The 19368-nt window shown below is 39.7% G+C and overlaps 2 protein-coding genes across 3 annotated transcripts; both read right to left on the bottom strand.

The window, feature by feature from the left end:
• Positions 1-6879, bottom strand: LOC146674837 (prostaglandin reductase 1-like). 2 transcript variants are annotated; one of them, XM_085398656.1, is made up of 10 exons: positions 6777-6879; positions 3607-3669; positions 3327-3452; positions 3166-3211; positions 2982-3041; positions 1574-1741; positions 995-1268; positions 808-913; positions 344-462; positions 1-255 (listed from the first exon to the last, which is right to left on the bottom strand). In XM_085398656.1, exons 3-10 carry the CDS (start codon positions 3430-3432, stop codon positions 145-147), a joined length of 990 nt encoding a protein of 329 aa, XP_085254782.1. In that variant the 5' UTR covers positions 3433-3452; positions 3607-3669; positions 6777-6879; the 3' UTR covers positions 1-144. The 2 variants fall into 2 exon arrangements, with proteins under 2 accessions (XP_085254782.1, XP_085254774.1); XM_085398648.1 differs by lacking the exon at positions 6777-6879 and adding an exon at positions 3835-3970 and having other exon boundaries at positions 92-255.
• Positions 6880-11804: 4925 nt separating this feature from the next.
• Positions 11805-15649, bottom strand: LOC146674836 (prostaglandin reductase 1-like). The gene is made up of 8 exons (XM_085398685.1): positions 15527-15649; positions 15377-15422; positions 15232-15291; positions 15003-15170; positions 14163-14436; positions 13976-14081; positions 12446-12564; positions 11805-12339 (listed from the first exon to the last, which is right to left on the bottom strand). Exons 1-8 carry the CDS (start codon positions 15630-15632, stop codon positions 12229-12231), a joined length of 990 nt encoding a protein of 329 aa, XP_085254811.1. The 5' UTR covers positions 15633-15649; the 3' UTR covers positions 11805-12228.
• Positions 15650-19368: the final 3719 nt, after the last annotated feature.

The raw sequence follows: 19368 nt of genomic DNA, 5'->3' as shown, positions 1-19368 counted from the left end.
ATCGCTATAAAACAGACTAAACCACAGTGGCTTATTGTGAATATAACAATTTATTACTAAATCTGTCATTCATATGTAAGGTTGTTTAAAATTATATCAGTTATTAGTAATGCTGGCTCTCTTGCATTGAACTCTTGTTTCTCCTCAGACTGCGACGACGGCCTTGCCGATGTTTTCTCCCCGCATCATCCCCATAAAAGCAGCCGGCATGTTTTCAAAGCCTTTTGTGACGTGCTCCCGACACTGCAGTTTGCCCTGTGCACACACATTAAACGGATCAGAAATAAGTGTATATGTTTACTTAAAGGAAATCATCCAGCATCATAAAAACTAAATAACTAACCTCTTTCACCCATGCCAAGAGTCTCCTAAGGGTTTCAGGGTGCTTGTGCTGCCACCTGGTTATCAAGAAGCCCTCCATCTTCAGTTCCTTGATGATCATAATGACATAGGGGTACAGCCCTAAAAGAAAGATAGTTCAAAATAAAAATATGACTTTAACATAAACTCCAAGGAAACAACAATTTATGTCTTTGACTTGTCTTGTGGCGCCACAGCTATTAGGGATCTTCAGCAGTGCAGCAGCTCCCTCTAGTGGAAAAAGGCATTAATACCTGAGACATTGCTGTGAGTGTGTTGACTGAATTTCACTAATATGGAAAGGTTGTTAAAACTTGAAGGATTTCCTCTTGCAGTACTACTTTAAATGTATATTCCTTGTGCTGTGGTGCAGATCCTGTCTGAAGGTAAAGTCAGAAAACCTTCAAGAGTTTTGAAAATAAAAAGTAAATTAGGGCAGTAACACACCTGTCTGGGGTTCACTGTCATTGTAGGTGGAGATACTTCCACACACAGCTATTCTTCCAAAGTTCTTCATCTGCTGCAAGACAATGAATGAAGAAGGGCCTCCCACCTAAAAATCAAAGATCGAGAGAAGAGCTCAGCAGTGATTAAATATTACATGCAAGCTTGAAACTGCACCACCACTGCTCACGTTCTCAAAGAAGCAATCGTATCCTTCAGGTGAAGCCTTCCTCAGAGCCTCCTCCAGGGAACCCACAGTTTTGTAGTTGAAGGCCTCATCAAATCCCAGCTCTTTGAGGTAAGCCACTTTGGCATCAGAGCCTGCCGAGCCCACCACCTTACAGCCCTTGATCTTGGCGATCTGTCCCACCACGGAGCCCACCGCTCCAGCTGCAGCGTTCACCAGCAGGGTCTCACCTTTCTGGAGTCCCAACACTTCTTCTATCCCATAAACAGCCGTCACTCTGCAGAGAAACAGAAACAGTAAATCCAGCTGTTTTGTTTCATTTTGGACTTAAAACTCTTTGGGCTTCATATAAACTCTAATTACTTTTTTTTTTTTTAAAAGGTAATTAATTAGTGCATGTATAATGACTTCAGCTCACAAGCAAGAGAAAACACCTGGAAATTCCTACTTTTTCTTAAAAGGCTATTTCTGCTTATTACTAACTCTGTTGTCTATTAGCACTTTTAGCTGTGAACTAAGAGCAAATGAACTTTAAAATGCTAAATTCATATGATCCATGCAGGTGACTTAAATCTGTCTTACCCGGGCATCCCGATGGCACCCAGAGCCAGAGACAGGGACACATCTTTAGGCCACTCAGGCAGGATGGGAGTGAGGCCGGTCCCATCACTGAGCGTGTGGGTTCTCCACCCACTGTTACTCACAACGTGGCTTCCCACAGGAAATCCTGGATGTTTACTCTGGATCACTCTAAAGGAAAGAAAATAAAAGCATCTGTCAACCAAGTGATTGGTCAGCTGTGGTCACCTCCGTCTGAGCTAAACCGTCTGAGATTCACTGACACTAGAGTATAGACAGTATGACTCTATACACATAGTGTTTATACTGTCTGGGTGTAAGAAACAGTTTATACCCAAAAGACAGTAACAGGAACATTTTTTAATATCTATAGATCTTTTATTATAAGATCTGTCAAGTCTGTCTATCATAGCCTCTAAAAAGAGATGTAAATTCCAGGTCTGAAAATAAAGCCAGTGCCTTAATGTTGTATTCTTTTTCCTGGCCAATAGAGGGCAGCCTTGTTTTTGGAAATAGCCGGCCCACAGCAGTGATTCCCAAAGTGTGGACCAAGCACCCCTGGTGGACTGTGAAGGTACTGCAGTCGGACTTATTGCGTTTGTCTTGAAGTTCGTCCCAGTGGCAGGTACATTGAGTACAAAGCAATAATTTGGCAAGTGTTGCTAAAGAAGGTCACCAGGTTAAAGTGCAATTTACTCAACAGCCACACTAAAATGAATCTGAGCACTTATCTAAATTCACCTTAGGTTCAATCATCAAAAACTGTAAGCAAATATTATTGAAGATGGATGGCAGCCTCGGTAATGTGCTCTGTAGTAGTTCCTTTGTTTTCGTTAGTCCACTGTTTTTGACTGACTGCTTTAATCAGTGTAGAACTGCAAATCAGTTCACCCACATCAATTTTCCAGCATTTTGCTCAGAGTTTTTCTGAACTCTTTACCCGATCTATGCTTCTCCACTGAATCTATGTAGAGCCTTACAACATAGCCTCTACATAGCTTTGGTAATAAACAGCAGATGATCGCTGTTTCATTTTTCAGTACACATCAGAATCACATCACAACAGATAAAAGGAGTTTCCGACCGTTAGTGTGTGGGTGATCGTGGCAAGAGTTGGCAGTTCGCCTTGTAATCGGAAGGTTGCTGGTTTGAGCCCCGGCTTGGACAGTCTCAGTCGTTGTGTCCTTGGGCAAGACACTTCACCCGTTGCCTACTGGTGGTGGTCAGAGGGCCCGGTGGCGCCAGTGTCCGGCAGCCTCGCCTCTGTCAGTGCGCCCCAGGGTGGCTGTGGCTACAATGTAGCTTGCCATCACCAATGTGTGGATGACTGAATGTAGTGTAAAGTGCTTTGGGGTCCTTAGAGACTAAGCGCTATACAAATACAGGCCATTTTACCATTTGTGTTTCGTACTTGGCTACTTGACTTCCAATCATCACATCTCCCTCCTTCATGCTGATTTTGCTGAACAACCTGTTGAGACCAGCAATGTGTTATAGAGGATATGTTTTAGCTTTTGAGAACAACAAAGTATTTTTATCAGAAGTCTTAATTATAATGAAAATAACTGAAATAAGTTGTTCTGTTCTCTTCCCACCTCATGTATGGGTCAACACTGAGAAACACCGCTTCCAGTAGCACCTCTGCAAACAGAAGCGCACACATTTAAAGCGCTACGTGTGTAATTTTTAAGAAACACTAAAGAGCATGCATTCCTGCTCAAGCCATAAGTAAAGAGAAGAAACAAACTCGCCTTACCTCCATCTTTGGGCTCAGGGAGTTCCTCCACCTTCAACCCAAAGTTGCTTTTCTTTGGGAAGCCATCAAAATACTTAGTCATTACCCATGACTTAGCTTTGACCATGATTCTTCTCTTTATGGCAGCTGCAAAAAAGATTTTCCTTTAGTGTTATCAAACTCAAAGGACAGAAATGCTGTGTCATCCAGAACTGTGCAAATACAAGTTTAATGAAAAAGCTAAAGAATAACTATTTTTATTACACATTTACTCGGTGTAATACTGTGTATGTGGTACTACCTTTATTTATCCAGACTTCACGTCAGCATTGTTGCGGCTCAACCAACCAATGGCCGCGGCAGGCTAAACATGAGGACACAGATGACACGCAACAATAAACACATAAAATACACTTCTGTACCATTTGCTCCTTTTATTCCACATGCAACTGTCCAATATACAAATCAGTGCCTGGGATTAACTATTAAACAAATGCACAGATTGCACAAACAAATAACTGCAACTCACCAATAACTGCACTAACTACTATGTCAAATTACAACTTGGTCTATGGTATCAATTAGTGCACAAATATACAAAAACTAGTGATGGCCCGCTTGAAGCTGACGCTCTGGAGCGTGTGTCGAAAAAAACAACACACTGGTTCAGAAGCACTGTGTCGAGGCTTGCTTCGTTTGGCAAAAGTCACGTGACCAGTGACGTCCGAAGCTTCATTACGCACGTAACTGCTTCGGTACCTGATTCAAACAGATATAAGGAAGTGAATCATCCACGGGATTCGTGGAGTGTGTTGATGGTGACAGATAGCGACGAGGTGATCATTCCACTGACAGATATGGAGCCAGCGAGGAAGAGAGGACGTTCTGGCGTGTGGGAATATTTTGAGTTGATTTTGCTCAATTCATTTTATCTGCCGAAGTGAAAAACTTGAAATGTCCAAAATCATGTTTTCATAATGTAAATATCATTACAGCATATGACTTTAGGAACACTTCCATGTGAATTAAAGCTGATGAAGACTACAAAAATGTATTTGACACTATACGTACATTACATTGCTACAGTTTAGAAAATCATTTTGTTTATTGTTTTTAGGTGATAGTCTGCAGGACCCAGGGATACCTGCATATCTACCAGCTTGCAGTGTAGTTCCTGCACTCCACAGCCTCTTCTGTTCCATGCAAGTGGATTTTCTCCAGGGCAGGAGAAACTATTTCTAAGAAAAGAAACAGACTCAGCCAGCGCACAGTAACACTAATCCTCTTTTTAAATGTAAATAACAAAAGGGCTACCTTACATAGATCATGTTTTTACTTTGCAAGTTCTTGATTAGGGGTGGGTTTTGATTATCGCCTTTCTGATTACAATCCATGCTAAATTGAATAAAGTGATATTGATTCATTACAATCCTGTGTCGATTTGTAAATTAACGTTATTATGCCTGAAACGCCAGCATCTCAGGTTAAACCTCACAACATGTCGTCAAACACCATGCAGCTAAAACAGTAACTGGGAGCAGGTTTACGGATTCTGCATACAAACGTGAACACAGAGCGCGGACCCGACGCGTCAGAGTCAGATTTTGATGTGTCGGCGGGTCCGCGCTGTGTTTGCCTCTTTTTTTTTTCCGCTGGCTTCTGCAGCTGCAGGTTTCATAACTCTCTGTTTACATCTCTAATTAAGTCTCACATGTGTCAGCTTTCTTTTAATAGATACGAAATTATGGATATATACTGTTAAATGATCAGAATTGTAATATTTCTGACTGAGGCAAAACTTTCCAGATTCCAATCAAATTGAATCGGATCCTGTATCGAATCAAAATGATTCTACAAATCAGTGACGATGCAGCCGTACTCAGCTTCCTAAGCATTTTCCCTTTCCAGTTCACAATCAATCCCACCCCTAGGTCAAAAATATGTATAGGACAATTGGCCTAATCTAATATTTTGTATGAACCTGTCCAGCTGTCCAGTGATTAAACGACAAGTAGATGGAGGCAGGACTTCACAGCAGGGGCATACTCCATAATGTGCTGTGCATTCTCATATGTATATTATATATATTGCTCACTTATTGTATTTACCAACATCAAGGAGTTATGAGCAAAGAAAGGCCACACCATAGTGCATGTTTAAATAGGGAAAGTTTATTGATCAAAATGTATTACGCAAATACGCATTACATTTTTTTCAGCCCCCCAATCGAGAAAACAAAACCAATTACATGTTCAAAGCAACGGAACGGTGGCCCAATATCAGAGAGAACTCCACTCTTGAGTGAGCAGCGATGATTGAGCAGTCCGTTTTATTTTGCAGATTCAAGCTGCTCTTCAAAATTTTCACCACCAGATGTCACCGGAGAGGTCTGTGTTGAAAAGCTTCGAGTAATGAACCGTTTTTCAATACAAGCTTCAGTGCTTCGGAAAGCTTCATTTGGCCATCACTAACAAAAACCATTAAGTTCCAGTTAAAATACATCAAAATCATTCAAGCTGCGGCCAACAGAAAGTTTTGCCTCATGCTCACCCTACCTTTCTGCTCATCAACATCAGGTGGCGTGAACAGGTGAGTGCAACCACATTTATCATCTACCACACCCATGAGACACGCCCCACACCCGTACACCAATACAGTGAGTCCATTTAAACCAACCCACTTAGTCAAACAGGAACAACTCATATGGCTCCTACAAGCATATTATCCACCATTGATGGTTTACAGTCTGCCAAAAACTTTCTCTGGTGCCCTGAAAACCTCACCTTTGTCTCCCTTTCTTTAAGTTGCATTAACAACAATAACGAGAGAAAAAAACACAGAAGAAGAGTTGATGTCTTCTACTACTTTTTTCCAAACACTTTAGGCAAAGAAAAGAGAGACCACCTAAATTAAATGTAATTATCACATACTTATTAAAAGCTAGCTTCCAATATATTAAGTTTCTAATAAGGCCAATGACCAGGTAAAGCATGTGGCAGTGTTTCTATTTAACACAAGCTACCTTGTTATTTCTTTAGAAGGACAAGCTAATAACTTTATTTTCAAATATAAAGCCAAACTAGATTTTACCATTTACCAGGCCACTAATCTGTTTTACGGCGTTTCACTTTCACAATAAAACTCGTATCTAAGCACAATTTTTAACAAATGAAATATTGGTTAAATCTAAAAGCAGTTTGCTTATGTTAAGATTTGACGTTAACAGCTGCACATTCAGGAAGAGTTTAGGCTCTTATCTAATGGCTGCAAATCTCACTTTTCCATTATAAATGAACAACAATACATTTCACTGAGAGATTTTTATATAAGGTTTTTAACGCTGTAGGGTTAATTTTTAAGTAACATGAGCTGAGAGGCAGCATGTAAACAGGGTATTAGTGATATGAACGCTAGGCTAACACTGGCCAGCTAGGAAGTTTATAAACTGAGTAAGAGTAAATATTTACTCACCAAATCAGTGTAGAATCAAACAATCTCTTGAGCTGAAGCTTCTCCTGCTGCATCCAGGTTTGCTCAGCATAGCCCATAAAAAAGTAGCTGCCATGAACATGTGGACTGATCTGTGTAGTGATGCGCGAATCATGAACGAATCGTTCAATACTCGAGAATCACTTTACTGACTCATGAATCATGATTCACAAGTCCAACTGACTCATCCATGTTGCTCAGAGGCAGAGCCAGACATTTGAAACACCCGGGGCTTAGCCCTAAAGGGTGGTATGCATGTGGGATTTTTTTCTTTTCTTTTTTTTTGGGGGGGTAGAAATGACTGAGATCAATAGGCTCTGTTTTGAGTTTTGTTCAAAAAAGAATGACTTCATATAGGAAAAAATATATCAATATATCACACCTTAAGCTAGGTTTTTAATTAAGCAGCAAGGCAGAACAAAGTCAGGGCTGTATCAAGACATGAGGACTAAACCCCAATTCAATCAGACCCAGAACTGATCCGGTATTAAAACAGGACTACAACAGTTCAAAATCAGGACTACTGAGGACTTAACCAAGACAGAATCAGAAACAGAACTAGATGATAGTAGCACTAAAAATCATCATAGACCTGCACTACACTTATTTTTTAATTCTACCAAAGTACACTATTTAGACTGAGAAAAGTTTATATAATTATTTAGCCTTGTTGTGCAAACAAGCCTGCATAACTTAATAAATATAGAATTTGAAAAATAACAAACCTAAAAAGAAACACTAGGTACGAGATACATGAGGACCTATGATACGGTGATACTTTTGGTAAACAACCATTTGACTAACATGTGTGTCTCACCTGCTCTTGTTCATCTCTGCTCCTCTCTCTCCCTCTGACAATCAAGCCAAACACCAACATCATCAAATATACAGTTGAAACCAGATATTTATGTACTCTTCAGATAAAAACACTTTTTTAATTGTAACATCAAATCAGACAAAATGTTTATTTTTTTAGATTGATAAATATAAAAAACATAGTTGTTAACCCTGGATGGCCCTTAAAAATGCATCCCTTTAGAGCCCTGGGGACCAAAAATGGTCCCGCCCCAAAAGTGCAATAAAAAGATTATATATTCATATTTTTTTCCACTTTAAATTGGTCAGTCTTTTAAAACTACTTCTCCCTGAAATATTCATATAAAGTTTTAATTATATTTTCGTTGTTTTAACCCTTTAAATCCCAGTTTTATTACATGAGCGCCCTGTTTTTTAGCCCCAAAAAACAAAAAACTAAATATTTTCCAAAAAAAAAACATTTGAAGTAATATTTGTTTGTTATTATAATTAGGCCTTTAGATGGACTAAAGATTGGCACCAACAGTCATTTCGATCGCCTTTTTTTTTTTTTTTCAGGACCAGAAAATGGTCTCCAGGCAGCAAATGCTCCTCCTCTAGGCCGAAATAAGTGCATGTTGCCGGGGTAAGTCGCGACGATCACCGGGGCACGATCACCGGGGACTGCTTTTTCCAGCCCACACGTCCGATACCACGTGACAACAAATACGTCATTTCCTGTTGACTAAAAAAAAAATGCACCCTCTCATGGTCCTAGGGACCAAAAAATGGTCCCGCCCGATCAGTGGGCGAAGCCGCTGCTGCACGCCGGAAATGAGGCTTCATTTGCCGCAGGTCTGTCCAAGCAGCCCGCTGTTTTCCAGCAGGGATCAAATGTGGAGCAAGGGTGCCACCCGGTGGACAAATAAAAAAATTACAACTCTAAGGCTCATAGACCAAAACGAAACGGAAACATAAGTAATCACCAAGACATTAACGGTAATAATTCTGCAGTGAAAAATAGCGTTTATAATGGAAGTCAATGGGCCAAAAATGGTCCCTAGGGCTCTAAGAGGATGTGTATTGTTAGCTTAGCCACTGAAGCTAATTTAAGGAAGTCAGACTTGAATTTTGAAATGAAATTATGCCAAACTTTTTTTTAGAGAATTTGGCTATATTCCATTCAACACAGTGCAAATGGCTTGTAACTGAAAAACTAAAGGGACCAAAAATGGTCCCAGTGCCAAAGAAGGGTTTAACTTTAAGAGTAAAGAGAGAAATTATCTGTATTTCTTAATTGCAAATGGCACCAAATTGTATTCAAAATTGAGCCACACTTATGGAGCTCCACAGTTCTTTTCCTGGTGTTTTGGTTGACATCTCTTGATTTTTCCATGTCACAGAAACAGGCTCTGTGTTTTTCCTTATATGCATCCACAGCTGTGCCACCAATTTACTCACATGGACTGTACGAACCTATCAGAAGCTTCTTCAGCTCAGAATGGAATCGTCTGGAGTTTCTTATTAATTAACAATAGACTTAGTGTATATGTGCTCCTAAATTTGATGAAAGTGATTAAAGTAGACAGCTCCCTCTTTTTATTCTGACATTTAACTAATTCAAAAGATATTTCAACATTTATTTATCTAAAACAAAAGTTTACTCTAAATTGATGTTTAACAGTAAAAAAAAGTTTTTATGTTTTCTCCATAAAGTGTATGTAAATATCTGGTTTAAACTGTGAATATACTGCTGTGTATTGAAATTCCTCTTGTTTTGCATAGATATACTGAACAACATCCGAAGCATAATATATAAAATAACATCTACCTGAGTTTTTTCTTTGAAAGAAGCTCCTTATGTCCATTGTTGTGTTCATCAGTACACAACTGAAACCGATTTAGAGAGTTTGTTTAGCTGTGGAGGGTAACAACTGAAAATATGAAATGTAAGCTAAGACTCTAAAAAATCAGCATTGCTGTTCGGCTTTTTATTTATCCATTTGTTGATTCACTCGAAGAGCAAGTAACGCAACCAAGTGATCAGTTTGATATCAATCTTTTGTGATACACCGTCATATTTACATTATTAGTTCAGTACGAATGATTTGCTTTGGTACCTGGTCAAACTTAAGCTCTCCTCTGTCTGCAGCAAACTCGCAGGCAGCAGCTTCTCCGCCCTCGCTCACATGGGTGCTGTGCTCAGTCGTAAAAGTGCAAGACCGGTCTCGAGACATCCAACTCTACTGGCTTCATGGACAGATAGAGCTGGGTGTCATCTGCATAGCAGTGAAAATGTATGCTATGTCTTCTAATGATGCTGCCTAAGGGAAGCATGTATAATGTAAACAGAATTTTAGAAATGTTTTTGCTCTTTTTTGCTCTATAAAATAGTTTGTTTGTTTTTTTTAAAATCATTCATCTTAGCAGTAGGATTTACATGAAAAGAGAAACAAATTAAATTTGAGTGAAAATGTACATTTTTTGCACTCTCTGGTCGACTGACTCAGTGAATCAAATGACTCAAAAAATCGATTCACTTTGGTGAGTGACTCATTAAAACTCGAATCAGTAAAAAGAATCAAATTTACCATCACTAGATCTGTGTGCGGAAGGAGGAAAGCAGTGACATGGCATTTTCAAACCATATAATTTTATCATTCCGCTGAATGGATCCTGCCCTCTGTCCGTTTCTCTACAGAGTAAATGTACTTAGTTACATTCTACTACTAAAAAGCAAAATTTTCAGCTTACTTAGTTTTTCTTATTCAAGCAAACTCAAATAAACTGAGTTGAGTCAGTTAATTAAATAAATATTTATTACACATGTAATTAATTAATTACACATTAATTAACTGACAAAGTCAAATGGACTAATCATGCATGCAACTGTGTCACTATATATCAGCATTAACAGGACCTCAGTTTGGTATTTCAGAAAGTTGCTGATCTCAGACCTGCACAGCTTCTATTTTCAACACTGAATACACTCAGCTGCATGAGGACATGATGTTTTTTTTGTTTGTTTGGTTTTTTTTTTTTTTGGGGGGGGGGGGGGGGGGGGGGGGGTTGATACAATTAAATAATACCTGATGGAGGTCAAAGGTTGAAGGTCACTTGTATATTGAACTAAAAACTTCTGATCTGGAATTCTTTCATAGTGTTTTTTGTTAATAGTGTGTTATTTATCAGTAATCCAGAGTCATCCATACCAGAGTAACCAGAGAGGATACTATCTATTTAAATATATAACTTCCTACAGGACTGAATATATCTTTATGTAAAAGTCCGGAGCCTCTGAGGATTATCTAAGTACTTCTACCATGACACAAACCAAAGGCCTCCATCACAGTGTTCATGAAATGCTGAGATTAACCATCTTCTGGGGCAGGTCTACAGTGGAGTGCTGAAGATTTCCCTGTGAGGGAGCTGGTGGTGATGAACAGGAGTTTCTCCTTGATCCCTGCAACGAGCTTTAGTCTTCCTGATGTTTCTGAAATGAAGCCTCTCTCATGGGTCAACAGAACTTCTGGCACAGGACAGCTGTGATGAAATAAAAGGACCTCTGGACCCAGGAAACCAGCCTGGTCCTGATGGTCTTCCTCACTAGTTTCCCCCCAGGGTGAATGTAGCTGTCTATACATTTTTTTGAGGAATTCTACACATGTTATTGCTTTTGCGAAGAAGGTCATACGGTTATAAAATATCAGAAAATATATCCTCTGTGCATTTTTTTTCTTTTACATGTTCTATTTGTTATATACTTTGGAGTTAATTATTTATTTAGTATTTGGGCAGACATGTCCTCTGTTTGATTGTTATTGAGAAGGAGATCTTGCTAGATTTGTGGTTCTTTGTCTGTTTTAAAATACAATTGTTTAATTATTCTCTCGGCACGCATATACGAACCCCTCCAAAGCACCTCCAAAATTCAGTTTGACACACAAGCTTGTGGCCTCTAAGAGGACTTCTTTTAATTCTGCTGATGCTTCTAAGCTATTAAAAATGAATTATTAGTTTTTGTAGATGTATTCAATGTAGTACGTTGAACCAAGAGGGGAAAAATGTGGTTTAATGTCAAAAGAGTTGGTCTGAGCTGCTTCCTGGTGGATTTCTCCATGAGAAAATATGAAATATGTCACTTTATCTGCAATCGATACATAGATCGATAGATAGATAGTCTGAAGCCACAAGGATCAGGGTAAAAGAAAAAACTTTATTGTCCTCAGACTTCCAGACAATACAAAGCACTTGGTCAGTTATGTTGTAGTAAATCCACACTGTTCACCACAACAGAGCAAAAGCCTTGATCACCACTTTCCTCCTTGTAAAGACAAATTTGAAAACTACACATTAAAATGTTTCAGACCAGAAACAGTTCAGACATAGTTTTACTGATCTGTTATGAAGTAATGCTGTTTAGATTAGAAATCACATTTCTTTGAATGACTAAACTATGAGATTAAATCCCAGCGTTGCTTTAATCTTTGATATGACTGTGATTACAAAACTAATCAAGAAGTTGAAATATTAATGTGAAATTATTGTGTTCTATGATTATTGATTAATCCTTCATTAATTGATAGATTGTGTAATAATGGCAGTTATTAGTAATGCTGGCTCTCTTGCATTGAACTCTTCAGACTGCGACGACGGCCTTGCCGGTGTTTTCTCCCTGCAGCATCCCCATAAAAGCAGCCGGCATGTTTTCAAAGCCTTTTGTGACGTGCTCCCGACACTGCAGTTTGCCCTGTGGACGCACAATACACAGATCACAAATACAATACATCACAACAGAAACACAGGTAACTGATGTTTATATCTTTTTCTCTTTGATAAAGGACTAAATAGCTGACCTCTTTCACCCACGCCAACAGTCTCTTGAGGGTCTCATGGTTCTTGTGCTGCCACCTGCTGTATATGAAGCCCTCCATCTTCAGCTGTTTCAGGATCACAGTGAAATAGGAGTACGGCCCTAAAATACAGATCATTCAAGAGAAAAATGAAACAATGAAACTACAGTTCATATCTAAAATAACTGTCTGTGTGCCTCCACAGCTCTTATGGGTCTTCAGCAGGACAACATCTCCCTCTAGTAGAAAATGGGAAGAAACCAGGGCCATCCCATAATATCACTGTCTCCGCCTTTGCTGAGTGCTACTTAGATACAGTTAAAGCTATAATGAAGCCCTACAGTTTAGTAGGCCTAATTAAAGAGTTTAACACCAAAATCTATAAAAACCTGCTGTAGTCGGTGGATCAAAGGGACATGAACAAGTCACATTATCTCTGAGGATCTTTAGCTCAAAACCCCCCGAAAGTTGATTCTGTTCATCTTGACAAAGTGTTTTCAGTGGGAGAAATGTTTCATCGCTCATCCAAGTGACTTCTTCAGTCTCAGCTGACCGCAGGTTTCTCCAACCTCGCACAATGACTGAAACCAGCCCACTGAATGAACAATGGGCTGTGAGGTCAGTTCCTTGGTCATTAATATGCAAATTGTCATGACCATTGAGCAACAACCACTGATCATAGCTCATTGATCAAAGCCCACTGATCAATGGCCATGAGTACCATTCACAGAGAGTTGGGGAATGTCTGCAATCACAGATGGTGACAGATGTATCCTTAGGCCCCCTCCTTGATTCAGAGATGGTCTTTCCCTTTTCACGTAAACGGCCTCCTTGACTCCGCGCTCAAACCAGCGTTCCTCCCTGTCCAGGATGTTACATCCTCATCATTGAAAGAGTGTCCACTGGCCTGTAGGTGCAAATAGACTGCAGCGTCCTGGCCTGATGAGGTGGCTCTTCTCTGTTGTGCCATCCGTTGTTTGGGTTCCCCGATGTATAAATCCTGGCAATCCTCCTGGCACTTGACAGCGTACACTATGTTACTCTGTTTGTGTCGGGGGACCTGATCCTGGGGGTGGACCAATTTTTGGCGCATCGTGTTTTGGGGTTTAAAAGCCACAGATACGCGATTTATAGAAAAATGCATCTCAACGGCTCCGATACTCCTGACACATAAGGCAGGGTTCCCTATGCCCGGGCTGGTCTGTGAGTCGTTTGGTACTGGGCCGCAAGAGTTGAGGCTTGGGTGTGAAATTTATGTTTTTCAAATCTTCTTTTTGGTACTGGTTTTATTTTGTTGTATTTATCTGCGACACCTTAAAGGCCGCTCTGTGAAAATATTGTCTTTAAAGTAGGTTGCTTAACCTTAAACTGGTTGTGTAGCCAGATTTACACTTTTATAAAGATGAATTTCCAGGAAATATCTAGTATAGATGTATAAGTCAGTCTCAGTATTATTTTTATTATTTCCTATGAAATAGTCTGTATTGAGCTCATGTCTTTGACAAGGAAAAGTAAATTAGAGCAGTAACACACCTGTCTGGGGTTCACTGTCATTGTAGGTGGAGATACTTCCACACACAGCTATTCTTCCAAAGTTCTTCATCTGCTGCAGGACAATGAATGAAGAAGAACCTCCCACCTAAAAATCAAAGATTGAGAGAAGAGCTCAGCAGTGATTAAATATTACATGCAAACTTGAAACTGCACCACCACTGCTCACGTTTTCAAAGAAGCAATCGTATCCTTCAGGTGAAGCCTTCCTCAGAGCCTCCTCCAGGGAACCCACAGTTTTGTAGTTGAAGGCCTCATCAAATCCCAGCTCTTTGAGAAAAACCACTTTGGCATCAGAGCCTGCTGAGCCCACCACCTTACAGCCCTTGATCTTGGCGATCTGTCCCACCACGGAGCCCACCGCTCCAGCTGCAGCGTTCACCAGCAGGGTCTCACCTTTCTGGAGTCCCAACACTTCTTCTATCCCATAAACAGCCGTCAGCCTGTAGAGAGACAGAAACAGTGAATCCTGCTGTTTTTCCTCAATTTTGAGCTTCATATAAACTCTAATTACGTTCATCAAAGGGTCATTAGTAAGTGCATAGATGGTGACTTCAGCTCACCAGCAAGCCAAAACATTTGACTTACCCACTTACTTTCTTAAAAGAAGACTTTTTTCTGCCCATGATTCACTCTATTGTCTATTAGCATCAGTTTACACCTTAGAAATGCCATTCATCGTCATGATAATCATCAACCATGTCAGTTTCTTCCAAATTAATCATCCTAACCAGCATTTGTTAAGAAGGTTTATTGGACTCTTTTATGCAATGCTGATCACATATGAGAGTAAAACTCAGTGACTTCTTGAAACCTCCTTAAGCTGCTGTAAACAAAGTCTTACATCACTGACATGAATCCAATATGTTCTGTCTCAATGTGCATTTAAGATTCAGCTGATAAAACTTCACATCGATCTACCTGCTGGAAGAGTCAGAACATCCTGCCATGATATATCGTCCAATAGAAAGTGACTTTGATCCATACAAGTTACTTAAATCTGTCTTACCCGGGCATCCCGATGGCACCCAGAGCCAGAGACAGGGACACATCTTTAGGCCACTCAGGCAGGATGGGAGTGAGGCCGGTCCCATCACTGAGCGTGTGGGTTCTCCACCCGCTGTTACTCACAACGTGGCTTCCCACAGGAAACGCTGGATTTTTACTCTGGATCACTCTAAAGGAAAACATTATTAGTAGTAGTCGTTGTCGTATTATATGAACAGGTAAACACTTACTTGGCCACTTGTTCTCCAATCATCACACCTCCTTCCTTCATGTGGATTTTGCTGAGCAGCCTGTCAACAGTGTTTTACAACAGATTCATATCAGCAGTGTTACTATGTAAAATATATTTTAAAATCCTCTATATTCTCTGCTCACCTCATGTACGGGTCAACACTGAGAAACACTGCTTCCAGAAGCACCTCTGCAAACAAAACTAAACTCATTTAAAGTGCTCGATGCTAAAAGCTTGACATAAAAAAAGAGCGTGAACTCCTTAAGCAAATAGAAATAATAAAGCTATCTTGCCTCCATCTTTGGGCTCAGGGAGCTCCTCCACCTTCAGCCCAAAGTCACTTTTCTTTGGGAAGCCGTCAAAGTGCTGAGTCATTACCCATGACTTAGCTTTCACCATGATTCTTCTTTTTTTACGGCAGCTGTAAAGAAATATTGTTATTAAACTCATAGTAACAGACATTAAAATGCTGAGTATCCAGGTTAGAAATTCAAAAATCCTTTTCCTGCACACACACACATTTACACACAAGTGCTTTGAGAGTAAAAATATTACTGTATAAGTACTTCTCCATTCACCATTCAGTCTTTACAACTGCATCAGTGAACTGACACCTTGTGTCTCTATGTGATCACCTTTGTGATATTTGTGGAAAAGATTCATGTCTATAAGTCTGTTTTAAATGCTTTACATTTTATTACTTTTATAAAGAACTTAAACTGTGTAACAAACAGCAACAGCAATATGTGTAATTGTGCTCATAGTTCAGTCTGATTGTTTTGGAAACACTGAAAATGTTTCCGTACAAAGAGCCTGAAGATATGGAAAGACTCCAAGGCTTGTGGCCTCTAAGAGGACTGCTTTGAATCCTAATTTCAGAGACTCAGTAAACTTTTTTTAATTTAAGGTATTCAAATGCAGCATGTTGAATGATGGATTTATGCTTAACATGTGGTCTGACCTCCATCCAGCTGAATTATATTATTAACAAATAATTAAAAGTGAAACAACAAAACTTGAAAAATGTCACTTTATGTGCAATGAATGAGTAAAGTGGGAATAAGTCCATTCACCATTTACATAAAACAAGATCAGATGTTACGACCACATCAGTGAACTGACACTTTACAGCGAATAAAAGCGAACGCCGTGGTGGAGCATCAACTATTTCATGGTCAGAGTGAGATAACATCGACCCCCTGCTGATGTTTGCTGCTCAGCCTCAGAGTTACCTCCGCCAGTAAAATCACGCTTAATGCAGTTCAGAAACAAACAGCTCTCTCTCCTCTGTGTGACTTACCGCTCGCCTTTCTTCACAGAGAAATGCTGGAAGCTGTGGAGCGAGAGTGGGTAGAAGTGAGCAGAGGCAGCTCTGCAGACGCTTAAGAGGAGAAAGGAGTGGGAGACGTGCTTTTAATGTTCAATCTTATTGGCCGAACGTTTAGCACACCATCTGAGGTGTGACAGAGGGCACGCTGCCAATAAGGTTAAAGACCAAAATCCAGCTTTCTTTGTTGCTTTACAGATGTTTTTCCCCAAAATTTAAAAACAATATCACTTTAAACCTCTGAGTTCCTCACAGTCTCAGTGTGAGGAACTCAGAGGTTTAAAGTGTAAACCATCATTTCTACATATAGATGCAAACTAATAAGTTCAGGTGAGACATTTGTAGATTGATCATAATACTTGTATCTTTTCTATCTTTATATACATTTTTTTCCTCTGCAGGAAAACAACATAAAATAAGCATTCGTCAACCGAGTGTTGTGATTTCAGGTTGCGTGTTCACTTCAATACTTCACTAGTACTGCAGGCTAAACTCACATACATGTTTCTGCGTCTTGGTCATCAAATATTCCTCTCCCTTTTTGTCACAGAGAGACTCCACTCACACCTGCCAGGGAGACCGAACAGCCAGTGTGTGTTGTTAAGTTTGTGCACAGACAAGGAGACAGACGTGTTTGAGATAATGTTGGATATTTAACCATAATGCTCTTTCAGCAATTTCTTTTTCACTGAGTCTACTGGCACAAAGATATCTGGCCAAAAACAACTGCCTGTTGTCATAAATATGGATTAAAATAACACTTAAAGGTCAAAATCTGAGGAGCGATTAAAAAGAGAACTTGTAAATAATGTGCAAAGTGAAATCACAGTATTTTTTTGCTTTAATTGCTGATTTATAGGTAATATGACTTTACTGTGCATGTACTATCCCAGGACATGGTACATGTACTCACAAATGCCACTAGGTGGCGTATAGCACTCAGGAGGAATGTAAACCCCTCTTCAGTTCAGCTGTAAACAAACTCAGGTTCCTTTTACTTTAATATTCATTTGCAAGGTTTAGGACCACACCCCTTTCTCACACCCACCAGGCCGCGGTGTGTCGGAAATATTTTTAATAACACGGTTACTTCATTGTCCTGCGGGGCTCCTCCCTAAGTGCAAACTGAGCAAGCAACGGGTGCCTAACCTGCACGTTTGCATGTCACGTCTGTGCCATTGTGCAGCTGCTTGGCCCATAGTCACTCACCTGTCTGACCAATAGCACGTGAGAGCATGGCAAGCAAAGAATTGGCGTGTGCATCAAACACATCTTATGTCACATCCCTGTGGTTTTTCTGCTTTGTCAGTGGTCAGTGGCCGCACCAGTAAGGTGCTTGAACTCAACGTGAACACCAGGCATCCTCTGATGTTTCAGTGTGACGACAGCTACACCCTGGTGGGAGCTCCACTTTCCCCACCTGCCAACATGAGGAAAATAAACTCTTGTGCAGCAGCTTGTCTACATTCTCAAAAATCCCTTTTACAACAGGAAGACAAACACACCCTCAAAACTCTTTGCATCATTATTGAGTTCCTTAATCAGTTTCACAACACTTGCCGTGACAAGAAGTCACCCACTCAGCTGCTCTTAATCTGCAGTCTGAGTTTGGTGAAATGTGCTGGTTTTTGAGTCGTATCAGGAGTGACCTGCGTCTTAGAGCCGAGAAGCATTTCCACATACGGTACAGATAAGCTGGGATATGTTTTAATGCTATATCTCTGAAACATATCAATGATGCAAACTAGAGCTGTAAGTAACTTGTAAGTCACTGAATAGTTAAATGATGTCAAAAGGATTAATTGTTCTCCATCTTCTGATTCTGGCTTCAAGTAGCAATAATATATATTAACTTGCTGTTCAAAATCCAAGTTACACAAGGACAAGAAAAATGAAACACACAGGCCTTTTAAACCTCGGGGTAAAAGCAGACGACAAAATTTGGGGTATAAAAACCAGCACAGAGCAGTGGAAGAAAGATCTCGCTATAGTGAGGACAGTCCACAGAAAACAGCTGTATGGAAGCAGGTTAGTTTACTAAGATTTTGGGTGATTTGCTACCTGTGTGTTTCAGGTAGTCAACGTAAATGGAAGTTCCACCAACTCTTATTTTTCTCTGTATCATGAACTGTGTGAATACTTTCTGTAGACTGGATCCAGGAACAACCTCACCCTTAAACAAGAAAAACAACTTCCAATGACACAGCAGTTTCACATGCCTGAGGTGCACTTATCTCATTGTTTTGTTAACTAGGAAAAAATACTCCAAGCGATATTATTTTAAGACATTTTGTTAAAACATTTGTTATTTAAAAAAAATCAGCCATGCAGTAGGTTTTATCAGGATTTAAAGACCTGATTCTTGACTTTTTATTGTAACTCCCACCAGATGAGTAAACCTTAACAACAGAGGCACACGTCTGTATTTCTGCTTTGATATGATGGGAGTGCCAGCTGAACTGAATCCAGGAATATGGGAAATTTAGAAATTGCTTTTCTCACTCGGCACAAGTCTGAATAAAAACATCACCTGACAGCAGTTTTATGACTGAATCATTAAAAAAAATGCTGCATTTGAATTAGAAACAAATGCAAAAACGTTCACATGATAGCTGAAACATGAGGATGTTACTTTCTTAATAATCTGAAAAATAGTTTACTGCTATAAATAATAAAAAGAAAAGGGTTAAAAATCCATTTTCATTCATTTTCATCAAAGTCAGTGTGTAAGAGCTCATCAGACTAACACAGAGGACTTCAGAGCTGCTCTTACCAAATGGACAAATACATTTTTATCTATCTGTCTGA

This window comes from Rhamphochromis longiceps, linkage group LG3 (assembly GCF_057381845.1).
Source record: "Rhamphochromis longiceps isolate RC_006_pf linkage group LG3, R_longiceps_female_GT1.1, whole genome shotgun sequence".
In the NCBI taxonomy this organism is placed as follows: Eukaryota; Metazoa; Chordata; class Actinopteri; order Cichliformes; family Cichlidae; genus Rhamphochromis; species Rhamphochromis longiceps.
The sequence above is the reverse complement of the archived record's forward strand: the minus strand, read 5'-3'. Positions and strand labels throughout refer to the sequence as shown.